The sequence below is a fragment of the Podarcis bocagei genome, assembly GCF_964188305.1.
Source record: "Podarcis bocagei genome assembly, chromosome: W".
In the NCBI taxonomy this organism is placed as follows: Eukaryota; Metazoa; Chordata; class Lepidosauria; order Squamata; family Lacertidae; genus Podarcis; species Podarcis bocagei.
The window spans coordinates 246,119-271,583 of record NC_138131.1 but is presented as its reverse complement, the minus strand read 5'-3'; the positions used below and the strand labels follow the sequence as shown (position 1 = coordinate 271,583).

The 25,465-nt window shown below is 45.4% G+C and overlaps 1 protein-coding gene across 1 annotated transcript; it reads right to left on the bottom strand.

The window, feature by feature from the left end:
• Window positions 1–639: 639 nt before the first annotated feature.
• On the bottom strand, window positions 640–25,465 carry LOC308577821 (inositol polyphosphate 5-phosphatase OCRL-like; the record flags this gene model as incomplete). The annotated part of the gene is made up of 10 exons (XM_081178199.1): window positions 640–871; window positions 1,012–1,085; window positions 6,499–6,705; window positions 8,150–8,317; window positions 8,700–8,810; window positions 10,599–10,652; window positions 22,667–22,917; window positions 23,025–23,124; window positions 23,843–23,991; window positions 25,462–25,465. 10 exons carry the CDS (start codon window positions 25,463–25,465, stop codon window positions 640–642), a joined length of 1,350 nt encoding a protein of 449 aa, XP_081034325.1.

The window sequence follows — 25,465 nt, the reverse complement described above, 5'->3', positions numbered from 1 at the left end:
AGACACAGGATCATAGAATTGTGGAGTTGGAAGGGACACCGAGGACCATCTAGTTCCCTTATTCCCAATCAGGGGTCCTTGCCTCCCTCCAACTAATTTCCTCTCATTTTGGCATGGCAATAGCATACATTTTATGGGCGGTCTTGTTGTTTTTAGTATACCTAAAATCCTTTGCTTATTACCCCACATTTTGAACCCGCAGCCCTGAGATTAAGAGTGTCACGCTCTACCAACTGAGCCACCCCACTGTAATGATCCCACACCTCCCCTCTTGACGAAGCTGCCTGCAAAGCTGATCTGCAGAGGAAATGTCCTTCTGCAGGCATGGTTTCAATCCAAACAGCAAATACTAGTGGTCAACTCCAAAAGTGCGGTCAAGAAACCCTGCTTGCCAAAGAACAATTGAACGCACCCTTGAAGCTCCTTTGCAGCCATGTCTCCACACCTGACACCACGTATGATGCTAGATGTGGGGCCTGCGGGCCTGTCAAGATTCCCCACCTCTGCTCTATCTAGCCAGGCTGATGTTTTCAAATGGGGGTTAAAGCTGTGAAGCTGTTTGGATGCATGACTGGACTTGACTGTGGGCATTTCATTGTGCTGTGTCCCAGAGCTTTAAGGATGGGGTGGCCTAGGAACCTAAGCCACCAGGTATATAAAAGTGAGGTCCACTCCAGCCAAGAGCGAAAGAAAACCACCAAGCAGCCCTGCTCCCCAACAATGTCCCCCAAAGAGGATACGGATCGTCTCGGGAATGCTGGTGTCCAGGCACTCAATTCTCTCCTGCAGTTCGTCCTGCGTGCCCGGGGTCTGGAAGAGGTCCTCCTGAAGCAGAGTATCACCCATGCGTTCGGAAGGGATGAGGTACATCCTGGATAGCATGAAGAACAATCCAGCCCTGGGGTGCATAATGTGAGGTCGAGGAATGCCACAATGGAGAGAAGCCCATCACCAAGAGAGCTGGCACAAGGGCTGAGAATTGTATCCCGCCTTTTTGAAGAGGTGGTCCACCAAAAGCCAGATCTCCTTGGCCGCTCAGTGGAGTCATCACCATCCTGGGGTACGATATCCAGAAACTGCTTCTCCTGGAGGTCCAATGACAAGGGGGACTGGCATGAGAGCCTGACAGAATGTGTGCCTGTATGCATTCTTTCCTTGCTCCAGCTGGGTGGACAAGTCTTGCCCTCTGAGGCCACAACTAGGGCTGGGCGATAGCTGGCTTTCAACACGGTGATATATCACTAGCTAAACATTGCAATACACCAATATAGCACGATGTCTGAAATAAGATGGAGCCATGTAGAGGCATTGTCTGGCTTCACAGTTTCCCCCCACATGGTGTTTTTTGCATAGTACACACACACATCATGATTCGCAATATATTGCCAGGTCAGAAATTACGAAACCAGTCTCACTATCTAGACTTCAAGCTGATTTGAAAATATATCTATATTGACGTATCGCCCGGCCCTAGCCACAGCAAGCATCTCAAGGGGGAAAACAAAAAACAAATTGCTTGCACCCCAAATCCAAGCTCCCCCTCCCCTATTAATATGCAGCTCGTAATCCTCCCACTCCGGATGTGCAGTTCACCCAAAAGCTTACTAAATATGCAGCTGTGGACATGGGGTTTGGCTAGAGAGCCAGTGTGGTGTAGTGGTTAAGAGCGGTAGTCTCGTAATCTGGGGAACCGGGTTCGCGTCTCTGCACCTCCACATGCAGCTGCTGGGTGACCTTGGGCTAGTCACACTTCTCTGAAGTCTCTCAGCCCCATTCGCCTCACAGAGTGTTTGTTGGGGAGGAAGGTAAAGGAGAATGTTAGCCGCTTTGAGACTCCTTCGGGTAGTGATAAAGCGGGATATCAAATCCAAACTTCTCTTCTTCTAACATTTTATTTAAATTGTTGGAACCTGCCCTGGGACCTTAGGGTGAAGGGCAGGAAATAAGTAAGAAAAACAGCAACAGAACATGGACGGGCCTTCATAGGTTGATGGGCTCACATGTTCACCACCCCTTGTCTAGAGCACATTGCAGAGGCAGTGGTAGAAACTGAGCAACAGCTGGAGCCCCAGCCCACGACTTTGTCTGGGCAATGCAGCACACAGCAGCTGGTGATCCATGCCTCCTGCCTCCTTCCCATCTTCCTCTCCAGCAATGTTCAGGGTGGTTAGTTCTATCTCAAGCTACCACATTCAAGAGAAAGAGAAAGAGAGGAGCGGGGGAGCAGGAGAGCTTTAGGAGCACAGCAGTGGCAAGCAGCCCATCACTAAAAGGAGTTGGCAAGGATGGAGAATTTGATCCCCTCATCCCCAGGGCAGCTGTTGATTAGGACCCAGTTCATCCCCCCTCCCCACCCCACCCAGCCCGCAAATACTCCCCGCCTCTGTCTTGAGAGAGAGAGAGAGAGAGAGAGAATTTGATCCCCTCATCCCCAGGGCAGCTGTTGATTAGGACCCAGTTCATCCCCCCTCCCCCCCCCGCCAATACTCCCCGCCCCTGTCGAGAGAGAGAGAGAGAGAGAGAGAGAGAGAGAGAGAGAGAGAGAGTATTGGTGTGGGGAATGACACATGCTGTATCAGAGTCTTAGTGCAAGAGTAGCTGGTGCATGCTAAAGAACACAGGAGCCTTGCTGGGTTAGATCAGCATTTTGTCATAGCTGTCAACTTACAGATTTGAAAATAAGGGACCAGCAGTCTTTAAAATAAGGGACCAGCAGCCTCACCTGTTCCAGGCACTCCAGTCTTCCTGTCCTCCTGCAGTCTGGTCAAACTCATGCTGGGTAGCTTTGAGAACACTGTCCAACCAACTTTGTAACCAGAGGTTCAACTGAATAGAATCTGAATCACATGCACCACAAGGCCTATGCAGCCTCAACATAAGATGGCTCCCCAGCCTGGCTTTGCACTGCAAAGTTTGCAGCAGCACGTGCAACAAAATGGCGTCCAGCATTCAAAACCCCCCTCAGCTTGCATTAACTAGCCACACACAAGGCATGCAAGCTCCACTCCCCAGTCGTTCTTAGACTTCTTATTGGGTGAGCAACACAGCCAAGCAACACAGTTGGAGCCTCCCTCCTCCCTGGCCGGCAGGGAGGGAGGGAGAGGAGCTGCTTCCTTTGAAATTTAAGGGACATCATTTAATGGACATTTGAGGGACATCCATCAATAAGGGACAGCAGCGGGACATGGCGCTGGAATAAGGGACTGTCCCTTCAAACAAGGGACACTTGACAGCTGTGCATTTTGTTCCCACAATGGCCAACCACATGCCCTTGGGAGTCGATAGGGACACGGGGACAAGAGCACTCTGTCCATAATGTTCCCCAGAAACTGGTAATCAAAAGCATGTGGTTTGTGATAATAGTGGCAAGAAATAGCCCTGACCGGTAGCCACTGATAAACATATCCTCCATGATTCTAAATGTCTACAGCTGTCCAAATTGATAGTCACCACTGTCTCCTTGTGGCTAGGATAATACACCCAAGTAGATCTGATTTTGAGAGGAGTGACATTTCCCTGAGCCACCCCAAAGCAGCCACTACCGCTTCCCAAATGCCAGTGCTCAGGTGGTAAGAGTAAGCCAGAGTGGCATAGCCTGTGCAGCAGTTGCTGCGCACAGAGACAACAACAACAACAACAACAACAACAACAACAACAACAACAACAACAACAACAACAACAATAATAATAATAATAATAATAATTTATTATTTGTACCCCGCCCATCTGGCTGGGTTTCCCCAGCCACTCTGGGCGGCTTCCACAGAAACCAAAAAACACTAAAATATCATACATTAAAAGCTTCCCTGAATAGGGCCGCCTTAAGATGTCTTCTGAATGTCAGATAGTTGTCCATCACCTTGACATCCGATGGGAGGGCATTCCACAGGGCGGGCGCCACCACCGAAAAGGCCCTCTGCCTGGTTCCCTGTAGCTTTGCTTCTCGCAATGAGGGAACCGCCAGAAGGCCCTCGGCGCTGGACCTCAGTGTCCGGGCAGAACGATGGGGGTGGAGACGCTCCTTCAGGTATACTGGGCCGAAGCCGTTTAGGGCTTTAAAGGTCAACACCAGCACTTTGAATTGTGCTCGGAAACGTACTGGGAGCCAATGTAGGTCTTTCAAGACCGGTGTTATGTGGTCTCAGCGGCCGCCCCCAGTCACCAGTCTAGCTGCCGCATTCTGGATTAGCTGTAGTTTCCGAGTCACCTTCAAAGGTAGCCCCACGTAGAGCGCATTGCAGTAGTCCAAGCGGGAGATAACTAGAGCATGCACCACTCTGGCCAGACAGTCTGCGGGCAGGGAGGGTCTCAGCCTGTGTACCAGGTGGAGTTGGTAGACAGCTGCCCTGGATACAGAATTGACCTGCACCTCCATGGACAGCTGTGAGTCCAAAATAACTCCCAGGCTATGCACCTGGTCCTTCAGGGGCACAGTTACCCTATTCAGGACCAGGGAGTCCTCCACACCAGCCCGCCCCCTGTCCCCCAAAAACAGTACTTCTGTCTTGTCAGGATTCAACTTCAGTCCATTAGCCGCCATCCATCCTCCAACCGCCTCCAGGCACTCACACAGGACCTTCACCGCCTTCACTGGTTCTGATTTGAAAGAAAGGTAGAGCTGGGTATCATCCGCATATTGATGGACACCCAGTCCAAACCCCCTGATGATCTCTCCCAGCAGCTTCATATAGATGTTTAAAAGCATGGGGGAGAGGACGGAACCCTGAGGCACCCCACAAGTGAGGGCCCAAGGGTCTGAACACTCATCCCCCACCACCACTTTCTGAACAAGGCCCAGGAGGAAGGAGCAAAACCACTGTATAACAGTGCCCCCAGCTCCCAACCCCTCTAGACGGTCCAGAAGGATGTTATGGTCGATTGTATCAAAGGCCGCTGAGAGATCCAGCAGAACTAGGAAACAACTCTCACCTTTGTCCCTAGCTCGCCGGAGATCATCAACCAGTGCGACCAAGGCAGTTTCAGTCCCATGATGAGGCCTGAACCCTGATTGGAAGGGATCCAAATGGTCCGCATCCTCCAGGCGTGCCTGGAGTTGTTCAGCAACCACACGCTCAATCACCTTGCCCAAGAATGGAAGATTTGAGACTGGGCGATAGTTGGCCATACTGGCCGGGTCTAAAGATGGTTTTTTAAGAAGCGGTTTAATGACCGCCTCTTTCAGCGGATCTGGGAATGTTCCCTCACAGAGGGAAGCATTCACCACCCCGCAGAGCCCATCGCCCAGCCCTTCCCGGCTTGCTTTTATTAGCCAGGATGGGCAAGGATCAAGGAGACAGGTGGTTGGTTTCACGCGTCCAAGTAGCCTGTCCACATCCTCGGGGGAGAAAACTGGCTCTTGGGGCCAGAGGGGGCTGGCGCCTGCATCATGAGACTGGGCTTTCTGCCTCCCGTGCTGCCAATCGCAAGCAGACCCAGAGTCAAGCAGCGCAAAATCAGTGACAAGCAGTGCTGGCAAATTCTGGTTTCGTCTCCGTTCTCCTCTGCCGAGTTCTACAAGGGCCACGTTGAGACTAGGGAAGAGACCAAAGCAGAGAGCTAGAGCCACCACCTGGACTGGATTTGAGTCAGAAGGCAGGCGGGCGCGGGTTGCCTGAGAGGAAAGTCAGGTTGGTGGGGTAGTGCCTGGTTTGCCCTAAGGGACCAGCTGCCACTGCATGGAGCAGCTGCTGATCGTTGACAAGGGCAACTCCATTTACGTGCCTTCGAGGCACATGCACACTGCCGCAAAGCTGGAAGGGGCACTTGAAGGGGCAAAAATGCCCCCCCCCCAAGAGCGCAAAAGCAGCAAAGCGGCATGGAAACAGCATCTCGACTCCCTCCCAGGAGCTTTGGCACCGACCTCTCAGGCCTGCGGAGAGTTGGAGCAAGGAGTTTTTCAGGGAGGCTGCTGGTTTTCAAAAGGCCTTTCAAAAGGGCTTCCGGAAGTTTAGAGGGTGTTTGCAGGCTTTCCCAATGCTGTCCCCAATATACGCAACCTCGGAACGCAACCCTCGTGTAAACAGGGCGTTGCCTGTACCTGATTTGAGCCCGCTACAAGAACATCTAGAGGATAGCAAACCAACTGTGACCTTTTCTAGGAAGCTGTCTTCTCCCTGAGATCAGAGGAGGAAGGCAAGAGCAAAAGACAACCAAGGGTGTTAATGGCACAGGCCCTGAGAAGAGAAAGAAACAGCCCGTTGGCTGAACAGTATCTGGGCAGATGGCAGGGAAATGCACACGGTTCAGTGGCCCTGCGAAAGGGCAGGTGGGAGGACCAGAACCTGGGATGACTCAGTCAAGGCAAACAAAGGGCATGAACAGCACACAGGAAGCGGATGCACAGCTACAGAAGCTGAAGCTGAAGCTGAATGCAGCGGAGGACCCCCAGCCCCCACATTGCTGAGTGGAAGAGCAGCTGTTTTTCAAGCAGGCAAGCAGAGTGGGAAGGGTAGACATCCAGCACATGAACCTGCCAGGTAAATCAACCCCTTTCCCTACCAGGTCAATAAGCCTGGCGACGGGAACTTCGCCAAGCGGCTGCCTCATCCAGCACAAGGCTTCCAAGGAGGTCCCGAAGCAGCTTGGTAGGTAGCTCCCACTGATGGTGAGGAAATAGTCCTTGCCACGGTCAAGGTGAAGGAGAAAGATAGCCTCAGTCTGGTCTTCCTTGCTGACGTACACATCCAGGGAAATGTCCCCCGTCTCACCTAAAACGGGAGGAGGTCAGGTAGATACACTCTTTGGCACAGCCAAGTTGGCTTGTCTGTAAATTAAAAGTGAAGACAGTGAAGAATTGAACAGAAGGACACACTAGGAGGCTGCTGGATCAGGCCAATGGCCCATGTAGTGCAGCATCCTGTTCTCACAGGTCTATGGGGGAAACCTTAACTTCAAGAATTAGGAGAAGAAGCGACTCAGTTCCCACCCCCACCCCACTTTCCTCTCTAGTCCTCCAAAGCAGCAGCTGCACAGAAGATGGTGACAGGATACTGGGGGGTGAGAGAAAGTGGTCCTAACAAAAGAATATAAAAAGGGAAAGGATTTTTGCGCCCCCAATGTAACTTTCTTTTTTAGTTTACATTTCATTGAGTTTTTAAAAGTTTGGCTAGTTCTATATGATCCCCAAGATATTTTTGTGCCTCCACAACATAAAAATACGCATTTTTTTTAAAAAAAGTAATTTTTGGACGGACTGCTCTCACTGGTTCCCTGCGAGGCCAAAAGGTGTTTTGGGACCCTCCAGCATTGTTTGGCTTCAATTCGTGTGTGTGTGTGTGTGTGTGTGTGTGTGTGTTTAAAGCTGGTCACACACACTTTTACACTTTGGGCTCAGCTGCTTTGACGTGTGGCCCTTGGAGGCTTGAGCATGGGGCAGTGTATGTGGGAATGTTCTGGGGTGCAGGAGAGGATATATTGACTAATTATACCCTTATCCAACTTGTGCTAACAAGTTCCCAAAATATCAGCAGAGTTTATAGACATTCCCCTTTAAGGTCGCAACGGTAACGTGTGCACAGGTTCGCTTGAACCTCTATAATAATTACTCTGGTAATTTCCCCTTTGTTCCCTCTTAAAATACAAGACACAACACAGTCTTTATAAAAGTATAAAAGAGTTTACTCACGATCTGTTCACAATATGATCCCAGAAGGCAGACAAGCTTAAAAAGAGTTACATACACTTAGAATCTATCTTGTTGCAAGATAGACCTTATCTCCTCTCTTGGCTGGGAGCCAAGAGGGCATCTTTAGATGTTTCCTCATCGAAAGAAAATGGCAGAGAGAGAGAGATGGCTGCCTGCCCTGTGCTTTTGTCATTACCTGCACAGGTGAGGCCACACCTACCTCTGGTCACATGCGGAGGAAGTCCGTCCCCAGGAAGTTTACCTGCTTGCTGGACAGACATCCCTCCCCATGTTCTAACATGTACACTCTAGGAATGTTGTCATTGACTGCTCCTGTGTTTACATCCCATAGTGTAGCCCACAAATGTTAAGCCTCCCCTGCTCTTCCGAACTCCCAAGGTTTGAGGGAGGAGGGTTGGGAAGAGGAGGAGAAAAGGGGGGATGAAAAGGAAACCAAGGCCTTCCCTAGATGAGCCCTGGGGTCCCTTTCCAACTCTACAGTTCTCTGATTCCAGAGAGAGACACGCTGGGCTCCAAGTATCCCTCGCAGGGCTCAGCGCGAAGCCATGGCTTCCAATACTGGCTGTCACTGAGCTTGGGGATAAAGGAGAAGTGGAGGGTGACCTGCCCGTTGTTTGTGATCTGGAACTTCTCCTTCTGCAGCTGCCGGAACTTCACATTCTCAAACGGAAACTGCAGAGCAAAAGGGGGGGGGGGAGAGAGAGTGCTTGCCTTCAGCAGAGGCAAGGAAACGTGCTCCAGGGGGAAGTTTGTCCTTGGCCCCGGGCTCTCATTTAGGGGACTGCACATGCAACAGGTCCACGTGGGGCTCTCCAGATATTGCTGCACTTGCCACTGGCCATGTTGGCTGGGGATGATGGGAGTTGTAGTCCAGCATCTGGAGGGCACCACGCTGGCTACCCCTGGAGTCTTTGCCTGCGAGGAAGAGGAAGAGGCTGCCGCTCAGTGGAAGGGCATCTGCCTTGCATGCAAAGGTCCCAGGTTCTATCCCCAGCTTCTTTCCCCCCTGGTCTTTTTGCAGCAAACCCTCTTTAAGGGGTTGGAGAGGATCCTGTTCGTCTTTACCTCCCTCCAGGGAGGGAAGGAATTCGTTCTCCATCCTGTCCATCAACTGAACAATATCCTCAAACACTTTCCGGTACCGTCGGTCAGCCACAACCTTCACCTATCGGGGGGGGGGGGGGGGGCAGAGCACATTTGTTGGGGCTATGGACTAAAGGGGGGGCATGAGTTAAGAGCAGAAAGGCCTGATGCACCCTGTGTTCCCAGCCCTGAAAGAGGCAAGTACTGTAATTCTGAGAGCTTCCCCAGGATGGCAGCGGCTGTGACTTCCAGAGCCAATGGGCTGAAGCCAAATGCTCCAAGCCAAGTACCACAGAAGCTCCATTGCATGAATGGAGCCAACGGGTGGTTAACCCTTCTCGGACTTCAAGCGGACGGGCTGAAGCCGGATAGTCAGTTAGGACCAATGCCTAAGCCAATACCACTCATCACCTGTAACCAATAAAGTTGTGGCCATATTTAGCCCATTAACCTGAAATAATTGTGTCATGTGTCTTTATTTCCACTTTGGGGGGGGGGGCGGGAACTCGCCACGCAGTAGGGCTCTTTTTGTTTTTTTATGCACCCACAGACCCCAAACTGCTCTCCACAGGAACACAGTGGTGCATCTCATGTATTGAGGGGGGAGGGGATTCCAACACCCCCCCACCCCCACCCCCAGCAAAGGAAAGATAAGGGAAGCATAAATGCCACCTTGAACTGCTTGGATGAAAAGTGGGCTATGAATGTAATAAAAAGCATCCCCAAATAATGATCATGGAAGGTACCCCGGGGGTCATCTAGTCCAACCCCCTGCAATGCAGGAAGATGCAGCTGTACCTTATGGGAATCGGGCCTGCAACCTTGGTGCTATCTGCAGCTCCCTCTAACCAGCTGAGCTGCAATGAGATTTGAGGGAGAATGGGAAGGCGGGTGGGAAGAGAAGTTAAGCTGTTCAGGAAGGGGTTGAATTCCATGGGGATGCTGGCCGTGTGGGGGACCCCAAGCCCTCGCCCCAGAAGATTACAAAAAAGAAGCAGACGAAATCCTACTTACAGATTCACGATGCTGGCCATCTCTTCAGGTGAAATCCCCTCCTGTTTAAACTCAACTGCTTTAAAATGCTCACACAACACTAACTCTGAACCTTGCCTCTAACCCTATTGCTACTCCTCTCTGTCTAAAATATACAGGAAAATATGTGCACAAAATATACAGATGAAAATGAAATGATAAAGTGAAAGCATTTGCTGAAATACAGTAGAGAACTCACGCCTCACGCCTTCCTTGCAGCATCCTTCTCAAAGGGCTAAGGCATGACTACGCTCACAGAGTTTAAATCCACCATAAGGTGCAGCAATCAGGCCTCTGTTTCAAAACAAAATACCAATGATCCTTATGCCAAGTGGGAGAAAGGTCGTCAACATGATGAACACACAAACCTTGGAGAGAAAAATGTAAAACAAAAAGCATCAGCAATTTAATTGGACTTAATGGACGTATCTGCTGATAAGAACATGTGAGCAACGCAGATTTTCCAGATCGATGCAAAACCTAGAGCAGGAAACCTTAGACCTTTAGATATTGCTGGACAGCAGCTATGCTGGGGCTGATGGGAGTCCAACAACATCTGGAGCGTGTGCTGAGCTAGGAAAGCCCTCTAACTGGGAAATTGCAGAGCAGTCCTACTTATTCCAAGGCAACCCGCCAGCTTAATTGGGACTTGCTTCTAATTCAGGTTGCACAAACCTGCAACCTTAAAAAGCATTTGTAGAAGTCGCAGTCATCCTATGTTCTTTGCTCCTAACTGCCTGAAAGTGGTTTCTCTAGCCTAGGCTGGGGTATCCCAGACAAAGGAAATAAACAGGGCAATATCCTAAACCACCACATATAACACAAAGATGTCTCTCACCTGGTCGTAGGTCAGAAGTCTCTGAAGCTCATTTTTAGTGATCAGATGACAATGCTGGAAAAAAGGAAAGCAACCACAGCTACAGGCTAGCTCACGGGGGCGGGGGGCAGCCTGCTGCCACTTCCTGCAATATGTAGTAAGACTGATAACTAGGATTGGGCAGTATGATCATATTAGGCTAGTGCTCTGTGAACTAGACCGGCTCTTGAACTGCTTCCAGGCCCAATTCAGAGCATCCCATTTGGCCTTTCGAGTGTTTCAAGGTTTGGGAAAAGGGTACCAGAAGAAGGCCCACTTATGTTTGCACTGCCTCTCCACTGACTAGAATCCCTTTCCCAGGGAACTCCTGCTCTTTCAAGTATGGCAGGGCCTTTTCAGTCATGGCACCCTACCTTTCAGAATAATCTCCCAAAGAGGTTCACCTGGCCCCTGCTTTGATGTCCTTTCAGCAAAGACTTTTAGAATTTCCCCTGGTTCTTGAATTCATGGGCAGGGCGCTTGTGGCCCTCCAAACCCTGCTGTAGTACACAGGAACATAGGAAGCTACCTTATATTGAGGCAGACCATTGACCCATCAAGCTCAGGACAGACTACATGGACTGGCAGCAGCTTTCAGGCAGAGATCATGCCCAGCCCTAGCTGCACACACTGGTGACTGAGCCTGGAACCTTCTCCATGCAAAATGGCCGCTCTGCTTTCGCGTTACTGCCCTTAACAAACTGCAACTCCCACCCCGATCACTGGAGAAGTTGCCCACATTTGTTATAATCTAATCTAATACATCTCTGCCACTCAGTTTATGTTGCTCTCTACTGGCTGCTCTAGTAGAAACCTTATTGGTACAGCTGCAGCAGCAGGGATCGCTGACACTGCACCCTCCTGGTGTTGCTGAAGTGGAACTCTCATGAGCCCCAGTCAGTGTAGCACCCTGCTTGTGGTTAACGCTTAGCTGGAATGAAATATTCAACGCAGCAATAGAGAAATTAAAATAATAATTTATTTGTCAGACAAATAAATGAGAGGCACAGTGGTATATGGTTACCAAGCTCTGGCCTGGCCTCCTGCCATTATGGCCAGCACTTATATTCCCTTAATCCAGCCCCCTTTGCTCCTCCTGTGGCTGCCTCTGTTCAATCAGCCTGGTTGAATTTCCTATTGGCTGATTGCTATAACCAATCCTAAAAAGATACACCCATATCCTCCTGTCCTTATATGGAACACAAAGAGCTATATATTGTTACATCTATAAATGACAAATAAGTAGTAATATATCTTACATGTGTCTCAACAAGGAATCTTAATTACCAGCTCACCTCTTGCCTTCCTTGCCCTATTGCCTTCTAAAACAAATGGTTAATCTTAAATTTTTATCTTAAACATATGTCAAGGATCTTGAGTTCACATAAACATTGAAAGATCTCCTTCATTTGAAGGTTTCTAAACAAATGTCTGACAACTAATATATCAGGACTGCTTGGATGGCGTCTCTTGTCTAGGAGGAAAACACTGTCAAGGTTCTCTAAGCAGCTGGTCTGCCTGGCATGAAACTTTTGAAAATCTAAGCCCATTTAATTTAGGAACCTGATCAAGATATAAGCCAATATATGCCTTGATTAAAAATGCAGTCTATATTCAGATGCCACATTCCCCCCTTTCAAGCTCAAGGACCTTGCTACCAAGTGTCCTTGATAGCTTGATCTTCATCATATTCCTGAGTTAAAGCTCTGTATAGGGCCATGATATGAGGTAGAGTTTCATTCGAAATCATCTTGCTAATTGTACTTCTAAAACATGAAATGATACATGGCATCATACATAAAACCATTACCACTACTGTCAAGAAAAACAAGCAAGACAATAGTATCCCTTTGAGTCCTGTGACATTAGGTAACCATCCCATATCCCATCCTTCCCATGTTTGTACTGGGACATGTGCTATATTCTCCATCTTTGTGGCCAACACACGGATTGCCTCACCATTATCAGAAATGTTAAAGCAACAGGTATTCCCTGTCAAGTTCAAGACTCCACATAGGCCTCCCTGCTTGGCAAGTACATAATCCATTCCCATTTTCAGCTGCAAAATGGTGGCTCTACTTTCATCCAGCTGTTATGCAATAAGTCTCAAACTCTGGGCCGTTACATTGGTTACAAGTTCCACTACTGCTTGCAATCGAATTATTCTGTTTAGATTATAAATGGGATCCCGTGCCCCTTGTATGAGCTCACCAGGATTCCAGGAGGCAGGATCATAATAGGCTATAATGCGCTCTGGTGGCCAATCATCAGTACCGCTCCAACTTTGGGTACTTCCTCCTGCTATATGAGAAATATCAGCGTTTCTTCGTGTTCGCTTGGCCAAATTAGTGGGCATAATCCACATTGGTGGTAATACCCATCCCAGGAAACAAGTCCCACTCCATTTGGAAGGGAGTTTCTTGTATGCCCATTCTCCACATATCCACCACAACCATCGGGTCTGAGGTTTTTGGTATGTGGAGTGCATAAGGCGAAATATCACAAGGGGTATAGAGTTCACAGTGCAGTATGTTAGATTGCCTTTCTCTGTCACAGTTATGTTCCATACCACTTTCCATGCATGAATAAAAGGAGGTGCACAGGGCAAGGTATTCTGAGTTCGATAGGTAGTATCGTGTGCCCAGGTATTCTTAATATTATCCCAAGTATAGTGACAATGAGAAGAGCCTATCATAGTGGTATATGGTTACCAAGCTCTGGCCTGGCCTCCTGCCATTATGGCCAGCACTTATATTCCCTTAATCCAGCCCCCTTTGCTCCTCCTGTGGCTGCCTCTGTTCAATCAGCCTGGTTGAATTTCCTATTGGCTGATTGCTATAACCAATCCTAAAAAGATACACCCATATCCTCCTGTCCTTATATGGAACACAAAGAGCTATATATTGTTACATCTATAAATGACAAATAAGTAGTAATATATCTTACATGTGTCTCAACAAGGAATCTTAATTACCAGCTCACCTCTTGCCTTCCTTGCCCTATTGCCTTCTAAAACAAATGGTTAATCTTAAATTTTTATCTTAAACATATGTCAAGGATCTTGAGTTCACATAAACATTGAAAGATCTCCTTCATTTGAAGGTTTCTAAACAAATGTCTGACAACTAATATATCAGGACTGCTTGGATGGCGTCTCTTGTCTAGGAGGAAAACACTGTCAAGGTTCTCTAAGCAGCTGGTCTGCCTGGCATGAAACTTTTGAAAATCTAAGCCCATTTAATTTAGGAACCTGATCAAGATATAAGCCAATATATGCCTTGATTAAAAATGCAGTCTATATTCAGATGCCACATCAGCAAGGCCAGTTCTTAGCAATTATGGGAATTTTGGTCTATCAACATTTGGAGAGCACTATGCTGCCTGCCATAAAGAAGGCTGATCACCGAAGAATTGATGCTTTTGATCACCCTTCGATCAAAAGTGGAGAGAGATAAAATATTGAGCCTGCATTACCAGAATACTTTGATAATACATGAATCAAGAGCGGAGATATTTAAGGATATTCCGAAACACTTGCTGGACCTTAGGTCTAACTACGGAGATTTGGTGGCCCTGTTGAAAGGTAATAGAACCATCTTTAGGTGGGAATTCCCCCAAGACCTATCTTTTACCTTTAAAGGTGAAAAGTTTAAAATAAGATCAGTGGAGGAGAAAGAAAAATTTCTGAGAGATCACGAAGAAGACCTGCAAAAAGGAGTGGAAGAAGATCCAAGGGCCTTACGACCAGGAACATCAGACAAAGTACCACCACCCTTGGGATTGGACAAGTTACAGAAAGTGATACCACCGTCAGAACAAGAGGAGTTACTGGGAGCAGTTGGAGGAAAATAATTTAAATATACCATGTCTCTGCAACTATTAAGCTGGAACATTCATGGACTTAATTCCCCGGAGAAAAGGAAGAAAGTTTTTTATTTATTGAAAAAGGAACAATTGGACTTAATTTGCCTACAGGAAACACATGTGATAAGGCTACACAGGAAAATATTGATCAATAAGAGACTGGGCCAAGAATTTATTTCATCGGACAAGGTTAAAAAGCAATGAGTAGTTATCTATGCAAAAGAGAGCCAATCACCGAAATTTGTTTTTAAAGATGATCAAGGAAGATTTATAGCAGTTGAAATTCAAACACAAGGAGAAAAATTTCTGATAGTAGGAGTATATGCACCGAATGAGGGGAAATCTGAATTCTATAAGAAGTTGCATGAGACTTTGTTGGACTATATGGACTACAACATTATTTTGATGGGAGATATGAATGGAGTGGTATCGACAAACATGGATAAGTCGCAGAGACAGGTAGTCACTAAGGATGGTAGACTACCAAAAACTTTTTTTGAATTGACTGGCAATATTTTTTTTTTTAAAAAAATATTTTTATTGCAAATTTTAAACAGAAAAGAAAACACCAAACATATACATATACAATACCTTCACCAAAAAGTAACAGACAAAAGAAACATAAGTAAACAAAAACATAGACATAGAATAAAAAATAAAAGAAATCACAGTCGTTAATACCTCATTTTTTCATAACATTTTGGACTTCCTCACATCTCCTGTTCCTGCGTTCTCCATAATAAAATTACAAACAGCAATTTATTACCTTGTTTCAGTTCTTATTTTATAGTTCTCATATATTATGCCTCGAACTTTAAATATTTTTATCAAATACTTAACTGCTTGATTTAAACATAACATTACTTCGAATTTCATCTTTATCCTTGAATTCCACTTATTCTCATATATCTTTCAACTAAATTGCTGGTGCCATATTACTTCCTTTCGTGCATTTTCTTAGCATTCATACAGCTTATAATGTTTTTGTAAATAGTCTTTAAACTTTTTCCAGTCCTCTTCCACTGTCTCTTCTCCCAGATCTCGGATTCTGCCAGTCATTTCAGCCAGCTCCATGTAGTCTATCAGTTGCGTCTGCCATTCTTCCAGTGTGGGCAAATCTTGTGTCTTCCAATATTTTGCGATGAGTATTCTTGCTGCTGTTGTTGCATACAAAAAAAAAAAAGTTCTATCCTTCTTTAACACCTTCTGGCCAACAATGCCTAAAAGGAAGGCCTCTGGTTTCTTAGGGAAGGTATACCTAAATACCTTTTTTAACTCATTATAGATCATTTCCCAGAAGGCCTTCACTCTCGGACAAGTCCACCAGAGGTGAAAGAATGTTCCTTCAGTCTCCTTACATTTCCAACATTTATTATCATACAAATGGTATATTTTTGCAAGCTTGACTGGGGTCATGTACCACCTGTATATCATTTTCATAATATTTTCTTTCAAGGCATTACAAGCCGTGAACTTCACATTGGTGGTCCATAACCTTTCCCATTCAGCAAACATAATGTTGTACCCAATGTCCTGCGCCCATTTTATCATGGCTGATTTAACTGTTTCATCCTGAGTATTCCATTTTAACAGCAAGTTGTACATTTTTGAAAGTACCTTAGTCTTAGGTTCTAACAATTCTGTTTCTAGTTTCGATTTTTCCACCTGGAAACCATTTTTTTTATCCAAGTTAAAAGTCTCCCTAATCTGAGCATAATGTAACCAATCTCGCACTTTGTCCTTTAATTTCTCCAAACTCTGCAACCTCCAAGTATCTCCAATTTTTTCTATTATTTCCCAATATTTCGGCCATTTGGCCTCCATATTGAGTCTTTTCCGAGCCTTGGCTTCCATTGGTGACAACCACCTTGGGGTCTTGTTTTCTAATAAGTCTTTATATTTTATCCAGGCATTAAATATTGTTTTCCTGACAATATGATTCCTGAAAGCTTTGTGAACCTTTACCTTGTCGTACCACAAATAAGCATGCCATCCAAAAGCATTGTTAAACCCTTCCAGATCCAGGACATCAGTGTTCTCAAGAAGTAACCAATCTTTCAGCCAGCAGAAAGCTGCAGCTTCATAGTACAACCTTAAGTCCGGCAGGGCAAACCCCCCTCTTTCCTTTGCATCAGTTAATATTTTGAATTTTATTCTGGGCTTTTTGCCCTGCCAGACAAACTTAGAAATGTCTCTCTGCCACTTTCCGAAACATTCCACCCTGTCCACAATCTGTAGGGTTTGAAACAAAAACAACATCTTTGGCAACACATTCATCTTTATGGCAGCAATTCGGCCCAACAAGGAAAGTTTCAATCTTGACCAAATTTCCAAATCCTTTTTGATTTCTGACCAACACTTTTCATAATTGTCCTTAAATAGATTCAGATTTTTGGCAGTCATATTAACCCCTAGGTATTTCACCTTTTTAACCACATTTAAATCTGTCTCTTTCTGAAACCTTTCTGATTCCAAAGGTGTCAATTTTTTTCCCAAAACCTTGGTTTTTTACTTGTTTAATTTAAATCCCGACACCCGACCAAACTCATGAATCAATTATAGAACTCTTTTTGTACTAGATTCTGGCTCCTGTAATGTCAAAACTAGGTCATCTGCAAATGCTTTAAGTTTGTACTGTTTGGCTCCGACCTGAATTCCTTCAACCAACCAGTCCCCTCTAATCATATTCAAAAGCACCTCCAGGACCGAGATAAATAGCAAAGGGGAAATAGGGCAACCTTGTCGTGTTCCTTTTTCAATCTTAAACTCTTCTGTCACCACATTGTTAACTATCAATTTAGCTTTTTGTTCTGAATAAATTGCATCTATGCCATTTTCAACCCCCCGTCCCACTCCCATCCCTTCAAGGTTTTTCTTCATAAACTTCCATGAGATGTTGTCAAAGGCCTTCTCCGCATCTATAAAAATTAACACTGCTTTTGTATTGATATTCGTTTGCAAAAGTTCCAAAATGTCAATGATATTCCTTGTGTTATCAAACAAGTGTCTGCCTGGGAGAAAACCTGCCTGGTCTTTATGAATTACTTCATTTAACACTTTTTAAAGTCTACTTGCCAAAATATCTGCAAAGATTTTGTAATCCACATTCAGGAGCGAGATGGGACGGTAGTTCTTAAGTTGTGTCTTTTCAGTTTCCAATTTAGGTATCAATGTGATGAAAGCTTCTTTCCACGATTCCGGTGCCCTCTTCACCTCCATAATCTCGTTACAAACCACCATTAATGGTTATATCAAATAGTCTTTCAATGTCTTATAATACTTGGAGGTAAGTCCATCTGGCCCTGGAGACTTGCCTGGTTGCATATTCTGAATGGCACCTTCAATTTCTTCTTGTGTTATTTTATAATTCAAAATTGTCCTGTTTTCCTGAGATAGTTTTGGTAATCCATTTCTTTTTAAAAATTGGTCTATCTCAATCTCTTTTTGCGGCCCTTGCGTATAAAGTTGTTTAAAGTATCTCTGGAAGCACTTTCTGATTTCCTCAGGGTTCTGGATTTTTCTCCCTTCAGTCTCTAGATTTGTGACCGTATTCAATTTTTGTCTCTTTTTCAACTGCCATGCTAGCAGTTTCCCACATTTATTTGCTGATTCAAATGTCCTTTGTTTCATTAACTTAATTTTCCACTCAACTTCTTGATTTATCAGTTTAACATATTGTGCTTGGTGAAATTTAATTTCTCTCAGAGTCTCCTGTGACTTTGGTTTCAATCTTAATTTTTTCTCACCTTCTCTTATTTTCTCCAAAATCTTGTCCTTTTTCTCATTCTGTGTTCTTTTCTTTATCGTATTCTGTTGTATCAGAAACCCCCTCATAACAGCTTTACTTGCATCCCAGATTACTCTTTTTTCCACGGTGGTGTTCAAATTTATTTCAAAATAGTCTCTTAGCATCTTTTGGGCCTTCTTAATAATCTCCTGATCTCTTAACAAGGTGTCATTCATTTTCCATCTGAAGTCTCATTTCCATTTTCATAGCGTTATGGTCGGAGCAGGTTTTTGGGCAGATTTCCACTTTTCTAGTCTTAGGTGCCAGTCCTCTAGTTATCCATATTTGGTTGATTCTTGTCCATGTCAGTTGGGCTTCAGAGAAGAATGTTCCTTCTCTTCCTAGGGGGTTCTTAGTCCTCCAAATATCAATCAAGTCCATATTGTCAGTTAACTCAAAAAAAGTTTTGGGTAGTCTGCCGTCTTTTGTCAAATTTTGATTTGGGGACTTATCCATGTTTGTAGAAACCACCCCGTTCATATCTCCCATCATTATGATGTTGCTGTAGTCCAGATAGTCCAGCATTGTCTCGTGCAGCTTCTTGTAAAATTCTGATTTCCCCTCGTTCGGTGCATAAATTCCCAATATCAAAAACTTTTCACCTTGAGTTTGTATCTCAATTGCCAAAATTCTTCCTTGCTCATCTTTAAATAGGAATTTTGGTGATAGGCTCTCTTTTGCATATATCACCACTCCTCTTTTCTTAACTCGGTCCGATGAAACAAATTCTTGGCCTAGTCTCTTGTTGATTAGCACTTTTCTATGGAGCCTAGTGACATGTGTTTCCTGCAAGCAAATAATGTCCAATTGTTCTTTCTTTAATAAATGAAATATCCTTCTCCTTTTTTCCGGGGAATTACCGCCATTTATATTCCAACTGAAAAGCTGCAGAGACATCCTAGGTAAATCTGTTATTCCTTTGGTGGTGGCGTCTCTTTCTTCTGGTCCTCCGGCCCCAGAGGTGCAGGTGTTGGCAATAGTCCAGGCCCTGGAATTCCTGTGATCCCTTTCTGAAGGTCTTCTCCGTAGTCGTTCAAAAACTTTTCTTGATCCTCGGCTGTTTTAATTTTCACTTTCTTCCCTCTGAAATTAAAAGATAATCCTTGGGGAAATTCCCACCTGAAAGGAATTGAGTTACTCCTCAACAATCTTGCTAACTCTGTATAAGTAGATCTAAGGTCCAAAAGTTGTTTCGGGATGTCTTTGTAAATTTCTGCTCTCCTGTCTTGAATTACAAGTGACTTTTCGTAATGTAGGCTTAATATTTTATCTCTTTCTTGCTTGGATCTCAAAATAATCAAACAGTCTCTGGGTCTATCTTTCCTTGCCACTCTTCCCAGTCTGAAGGCACTCACGATTTTAAAGTCCTTATCTTCCTCTAGAGGCCAGAACATGGAAAATTCTTTTGTCAGATAGTCAATTAAGTCCCCTTGTTCAAGTTCTGGAATTGCCCTCAGTCTAAGGTTGTTTTCCCTATTTCGTAGTTCAATCATAGACAGGTAGGCCTGCTGTTCGCCAACCTGTTTGTATAGTGGTTTTACCTCCTCTTTTACTGCTTCAGCTTTTTGATTGGCTTCCACAGCTAATTTACGATTTTCTGTGGTGGCTTCAAGGAGGTTCCCAATTGCTTGTGCGTGCTGAGCAACTTGTTCAGTCAATTTATTGACCCTGGCTGTGGTTTGATCAATTTTGGCCGAATGCTCGTCTGCCTTTTTATCCAAACTTTCCAATTTTTCCAAGATTTGGTCTAATACTGAGGCAGATCCTCCTGCAGCCATACCTTCTAGCAAAGTCTGCTCAGTTTTTACCTCTTGTGCCCCCAAAATAGCAGGGACAGATGATCTACGCGGCTGTGGAGTCAAAGTTGTTTGCGTTAATTGTTTAGCTTTAGCTTTAGCCGATCTTGTTTTCCCAAAGCCACTCATTCCACTCCTGTCTACGTGCCAAGGTCAAACCGTGTATAGTCCCATGGGAATCCACCAGTCCAGAGAGTAAACAACAAGACAGGAGAGAATAGAAACAAAAAGCAAGTCCCAGACAGCTGTAAATCCAAAGTCCTCTAGGGGGAGTTTAAAAGTATCTCGAGGGAAAGAATAAATTTGTTACTCCAAATAATGTCCAAACAGCCATAAAAAAGACCTTCAGCTCTCTTGTAGTAAGCAGAGTTAATCCTTAATATGAAACAATGTCTCTGAAAAGTGCGAGAAACGGTATTTCAATGTATCTAGTCCAATGATGCTCAAATGTAGCAGTTCCGATAGCCGGCAATATGGATTTGATTGACATTTGGAGAATTAGGAATCCCTTGGGTAGAGAGGGAACCTTCTTTTCTGAAGCCCAAAAGACATGGACAAGAATTGACCAAATCTGGATAACTAGAGGACTGGCACCTAAGATTCGAAAGGTAGAGATCTGCCCTAAGACGTGCTCCGACCATAATGCCGTGAAAATGGAGATGAAACTAACACCAACCGGTTCCTTCAGATGGAGGATGAATGACACCTCTTGTCCCCCAAGGTGGTTGTCACCGATGGAGACAAAGGCCCAGAAAAAGCTCAATATGGAGGCCAAGTGGCCGATATATTGGGAAATTTTGGAGCAGGAAGGAGATAATCTGAAATTGCAGAGTTTTGAGAAACTAAAAGATAAAGTGCGAGACTGGCTTCACTATTACCAAATAAGAGAGGCCTACAATTTAGATAAAAAAATTGGCTTCCAGGTGGAAAAATCAAAGTTGGAAACAGAATTGTTAGATCCCAAAACAAAGATACTTTCAAGAATGTATAACTTGCTGTTAAACTAATGTTTATAATGAAATATTTTTAGAATGTGTTATTATTTGATTGTTTATTTGATTGTTGTTAGCCGCCCTGAGCCCGGCTCAGCTGAGGAGGGCGGGATATAAATAAAATTTATTATTATTATTCTTATTATTAAAATGGAACACTCAGGATGAGACAGTTAAATCTGCTATGATTAAATGGGCACAAGATGTTGGACATAACATTATGTTTGCTGACTGGGAACAGTTGTGGACCACAGGTATAAAATTTACGGCATGTAATGCCCTAAGAGAGAATATTATGAAAATGATTTACAGGTGGTACATGACACCAGTCAAGCTTGTAAAAATCTATCATTTGCCCGATAATAAATGTTGGAAATGTAAAGAAACTGAAGGTACATTCTTTCACCTTTGGTGGACGTGCCCAAGGATTAAGGCTTTCTGGGAAATGATCTTTAATGAAATGAAAAAGGTATTTAAATATACTTTCCTGAAGAAACCAGAGGCCTTTCTTCTAGGCATTGTCGGCCAATTGGTGCCAAAGAAGGATAGAACTTTTTTTATGTATGCTACAACAGCAGCAAGATTACTTATTGCAAAGTATTGGAAGACACAAGATTTACCCACTCTGGAAGAATGGCAGATGAAGATGATGGACTATATTGAATTGGCAGAAATGACTGGCAGAATCCGAGACCAGGGAGAAGAAATGGTGGAAGAAGACTGGAAGAAATTCAAAGAATATCTGCAGAAATACCGTAAAATTAATGAATGTTAAAATGATGTTGGACTGAAAATAAGTGGTTTTGGTATTAAGGCTAATAAGAATATGTAAATATAGATAGTTATATGGATGAAAATTTACAGTTATAATAGGTTAAGAATATAGAGTAAAGATAAATGAAAGAGGGTAAGGATTTGCTGAAAGGACTTTGTAAACAGGAATACAAAAAGGGGAGGTGTGAGGAGGTCAAGGAAATAAGCAAATGAACCTAAAGATATTGAAAAATGGATTATTTCTTTTTAAAGATTTTTTTCTTTTTTTCTACTTTTTTAACTATCTGTTTTTTTGTATTTTTTATCACACTGTTTTTCTTTTGTGTAAAATCTCAATAAATATTTTATATATATAAAAAAGAAGGCTGATCACCGAAGAATTGAGGCTTTTGAATTATGGTGCCAGAGGAGAGTCTTGAGAGTCCTATAGACTGCAAGAAGATCAAACCTATTCATTCTGAAGGAAATCAGCCCTGAGTGCTCACTGGAAAGACAGATCGTGAAGCTGAGGCTCCAAGACTTTGGCCACCTCATGAGAAGAGAAGACTCCCTGGAAAAGACTCTGATGTTGGAAAAGATGGAGGGCACAAGGAGAAGGGGACGACAGAGGACGAGATGGTTGGACAGTGTTCTTGAAGCTACCAGCATGAGTGTGACCAAACTGCGGGAGGCAGTGGAAGACAGGAGGGCCTGGCGTGCTCTGGTCCAGGGGGTCACGAAGAGGCGGACACGACTAAAGAACAACAAATGCTGCCTACCCTGAGCTACACACGGGCAGGAAAGTTACAGAAACATGACTCAGTTTGCTTCTCCAGATAGCGGAGACCAGCAAGTTACATCAGCCAAGGCTCTCTCCTTCCAAGCCCTCGAACCGCACTCGTGTTTCATGATTGTCAACTGCGGCAGACCCTGGTCAGGGGGCAGGAAGCTCATCTGGGCACAGATATCCTTGTAATCCTGGTTTCTGCGTGCTAAGCCTTCCACGTGGGCAGCAAGGTGGGAATTGACCATGCAGAAGCTGGTATTGTTGCAGACAAACCTCGCGGCCACACACCCCTTGTTACCCTGCAGGGGCGGAGCAAAGATGCCTGTTAATGAGCAAGCAGGAAAGAGGGGGAAACTGGTTGGCAGAGATTAGAAAAACAGATAGACAGACAGAAAGATAGACGTAGGGAATTCCGCTGTCAGGGTCTACTCCCCATCTTCCCCATGATGCCTGTGCCCACTGTCTCCCTCATCACTTCCTTGATGCGGCTGAGCTGGTCCTTCCTGACAAAGATGAGCACCAGCTGCACCTAGAAGATGCAAGGTACTGGGATGTCTACCAGCTCTGTTCATTGCTTGCTGTCCTGGGCCGGCTGGATGCAGATAGGAGTGGCAGGTGGCACCAACTGGGGATCCCCCAAGGGAAGAAGGCTCAGAGCCAGGGAACTGGTGGGGGGTCGTCCGAGGGAGAAGAGGGAGCAGACTGTGAGCAAGAGGAGGTGTTGGAAACTGAAGAGGCAGGAGGGCAGGAAGATTCTGTGGCAAACAGCAGCCCAGAATCCGAGGCAGAGCTGGAGGCTGGAGGCGGGGGTCAAGAGGCAGAGATCAGGCAGGCTGCTGAAGAAGCCAGGGGGTCTCCCCATCCTGCTGCGATCAGCTCCCCTCCCTGCTGGTCTCCCAGAACACAGAGAAATTAAGAGGAGGGAGCAAAGACAGGCAAGGTGTCAGAGTCTCAGGTTGCTTGGGAAGGACCAGGGGGAGGAGGAGACTTCAGAGAGTGGTGGGAGGGTAGCAACCTTCAGCCTTCACAACTACCTCACTGGGGCAAGAGCTGTTGGGAAAGGTTTCTGTGATCACGAGGCCTGCACGGCTTGGGATTCTTTGAATAAAGAACGTTGGCTTCTTTTGAATAAAACACCACTGACACCAGGTGTTTTTTCTTGCTGACCTCCTCCTCCTCCTCCTCCTCCTCACTCCAGCTCCTGACAGCTGTCTGGCTGCTGAAGAAATGGGTGGGGTTGGGCTTACTTTCTTGTACTTGGATTTGGAACGCAAAGCCTTTTCCACAGCTGTCAGCCACTCTTGCTCCTTTGTCGAGTCCAAGTAGAAGAAAGCCTCTGTGCTCAGGTCCAGCTCCTGGAACCGAATGCCCAAGTGCCAAAGAGAAGGATGTGGAACTGCAGGAATAGGACTCCAATCGGAACAGAGGTGCTGGTTAAATATGCAAAGACAACAGGAGTGTGCAAGGGCAGGCAAGATCAGGACCAAGAACAAACAAGTAAGACCAGCCACTTCTTCCTCAGCTTAGCTATTCGGGGCCCCAAAGGAGCTTTGCTAATGAAAGAAAAAAAGCTTTTTCCTTCTATTTTTCAAGATGTGTCAGCCAGCCTGATATCTAAGCACTATCCCAGTAGCCACAGGCAACCAGAAATTCTTTGAAGGCAAGTGAGTTGGTTGATCTCTCCATTCTTCCTTCACCTGGCAACCTGGTTTCCAGGCTGGCTTTCCGGGAGCAGAAAACCACCTCTCAGATCTGCTGTGCCAAGCTTGTTTGCTAGAAGATTACCCCGTAACACCCTTCTCCTCTTTGCAAACCTCCTAGATGGCTAGCCTTCTGTGTTTCCATGCTGGCCATGAAGGAATGGGCATTCCCCACTCTGAAAACAGCACAGAAATACAGCCTGTCTAGTAAAGGGGTAAAAAGAGCAAGCTAAACAGCCTCTGTAAAACAGTAGGATCTGAAGCTGCTAACCACATACTGATAAACATATCATAAAAGCAGACATGAAAAACAAATGGCCACTGGGTACAACTAACAGTGGGACACGGGTGGCACTGTGGGTTAAACCACAGAGCCTAGGACTTGCAGATCACAAGGTCGGCGGTTCGAATCCCCGCGACGGGGTGAGCTCCCGTTGCTCGGTCCCTGCTCCTGCCAACCTAGCAGTTTGAAAGCACATCAAAGTGCAAGTAGATACATAGGTACCGCTCTGGTGGGAAGGTAAACGGCGTTTCCGTGTGCTGCTCTGGTTCGCCAGAAGCGGCTTAGTCATGCTGGCCACATGACCCGGAAACTGTACGCCGGCTCCCTCAGCCAGTAAAGTGAGATGAGCGCCGCAACCCCAGAGTCGGCCACGACTGGACCTAATGGTCAGGGGACCCTTTACATTTACCTTACTACTAACAGTACGAGGAAACAACCAAAGCAAAAACTTTGTTTGAAGTAGTAAGCTTAGCATTATAAGGATGACCCACACCAAGTGTTGGGGGGGGGGTCACACCTCCCTGTCCTCCAGCACAGCTTTTAGGAGGAGTTCCAAAGGTTTTGCTTCAGTTTTGGATTAATTGCATCTTGTCACAATGTCTGAAGCTGCACAAACCGCTTCATTTGAACCATGGCTCATTGAAACAAGCCAACTTCCAATCGTGGGTTTACAAAGCTGGTAAAATGAACCACCATAGGATCTGGACACACCAAACTGTGGTTAATTTAAAATCCAAGTGGAAGCTTCCCAATAGGCTTGGGGTGGGGAGAGGTGTGCAAACCTGGAGGAGAGGCTGCCATCCTGCTCATAATATGAAGCCACGGTTCAGTATGTGGCACCAAGGAAAATTGCCCACCACAACTAATACTTTCAATAACCCACCCAT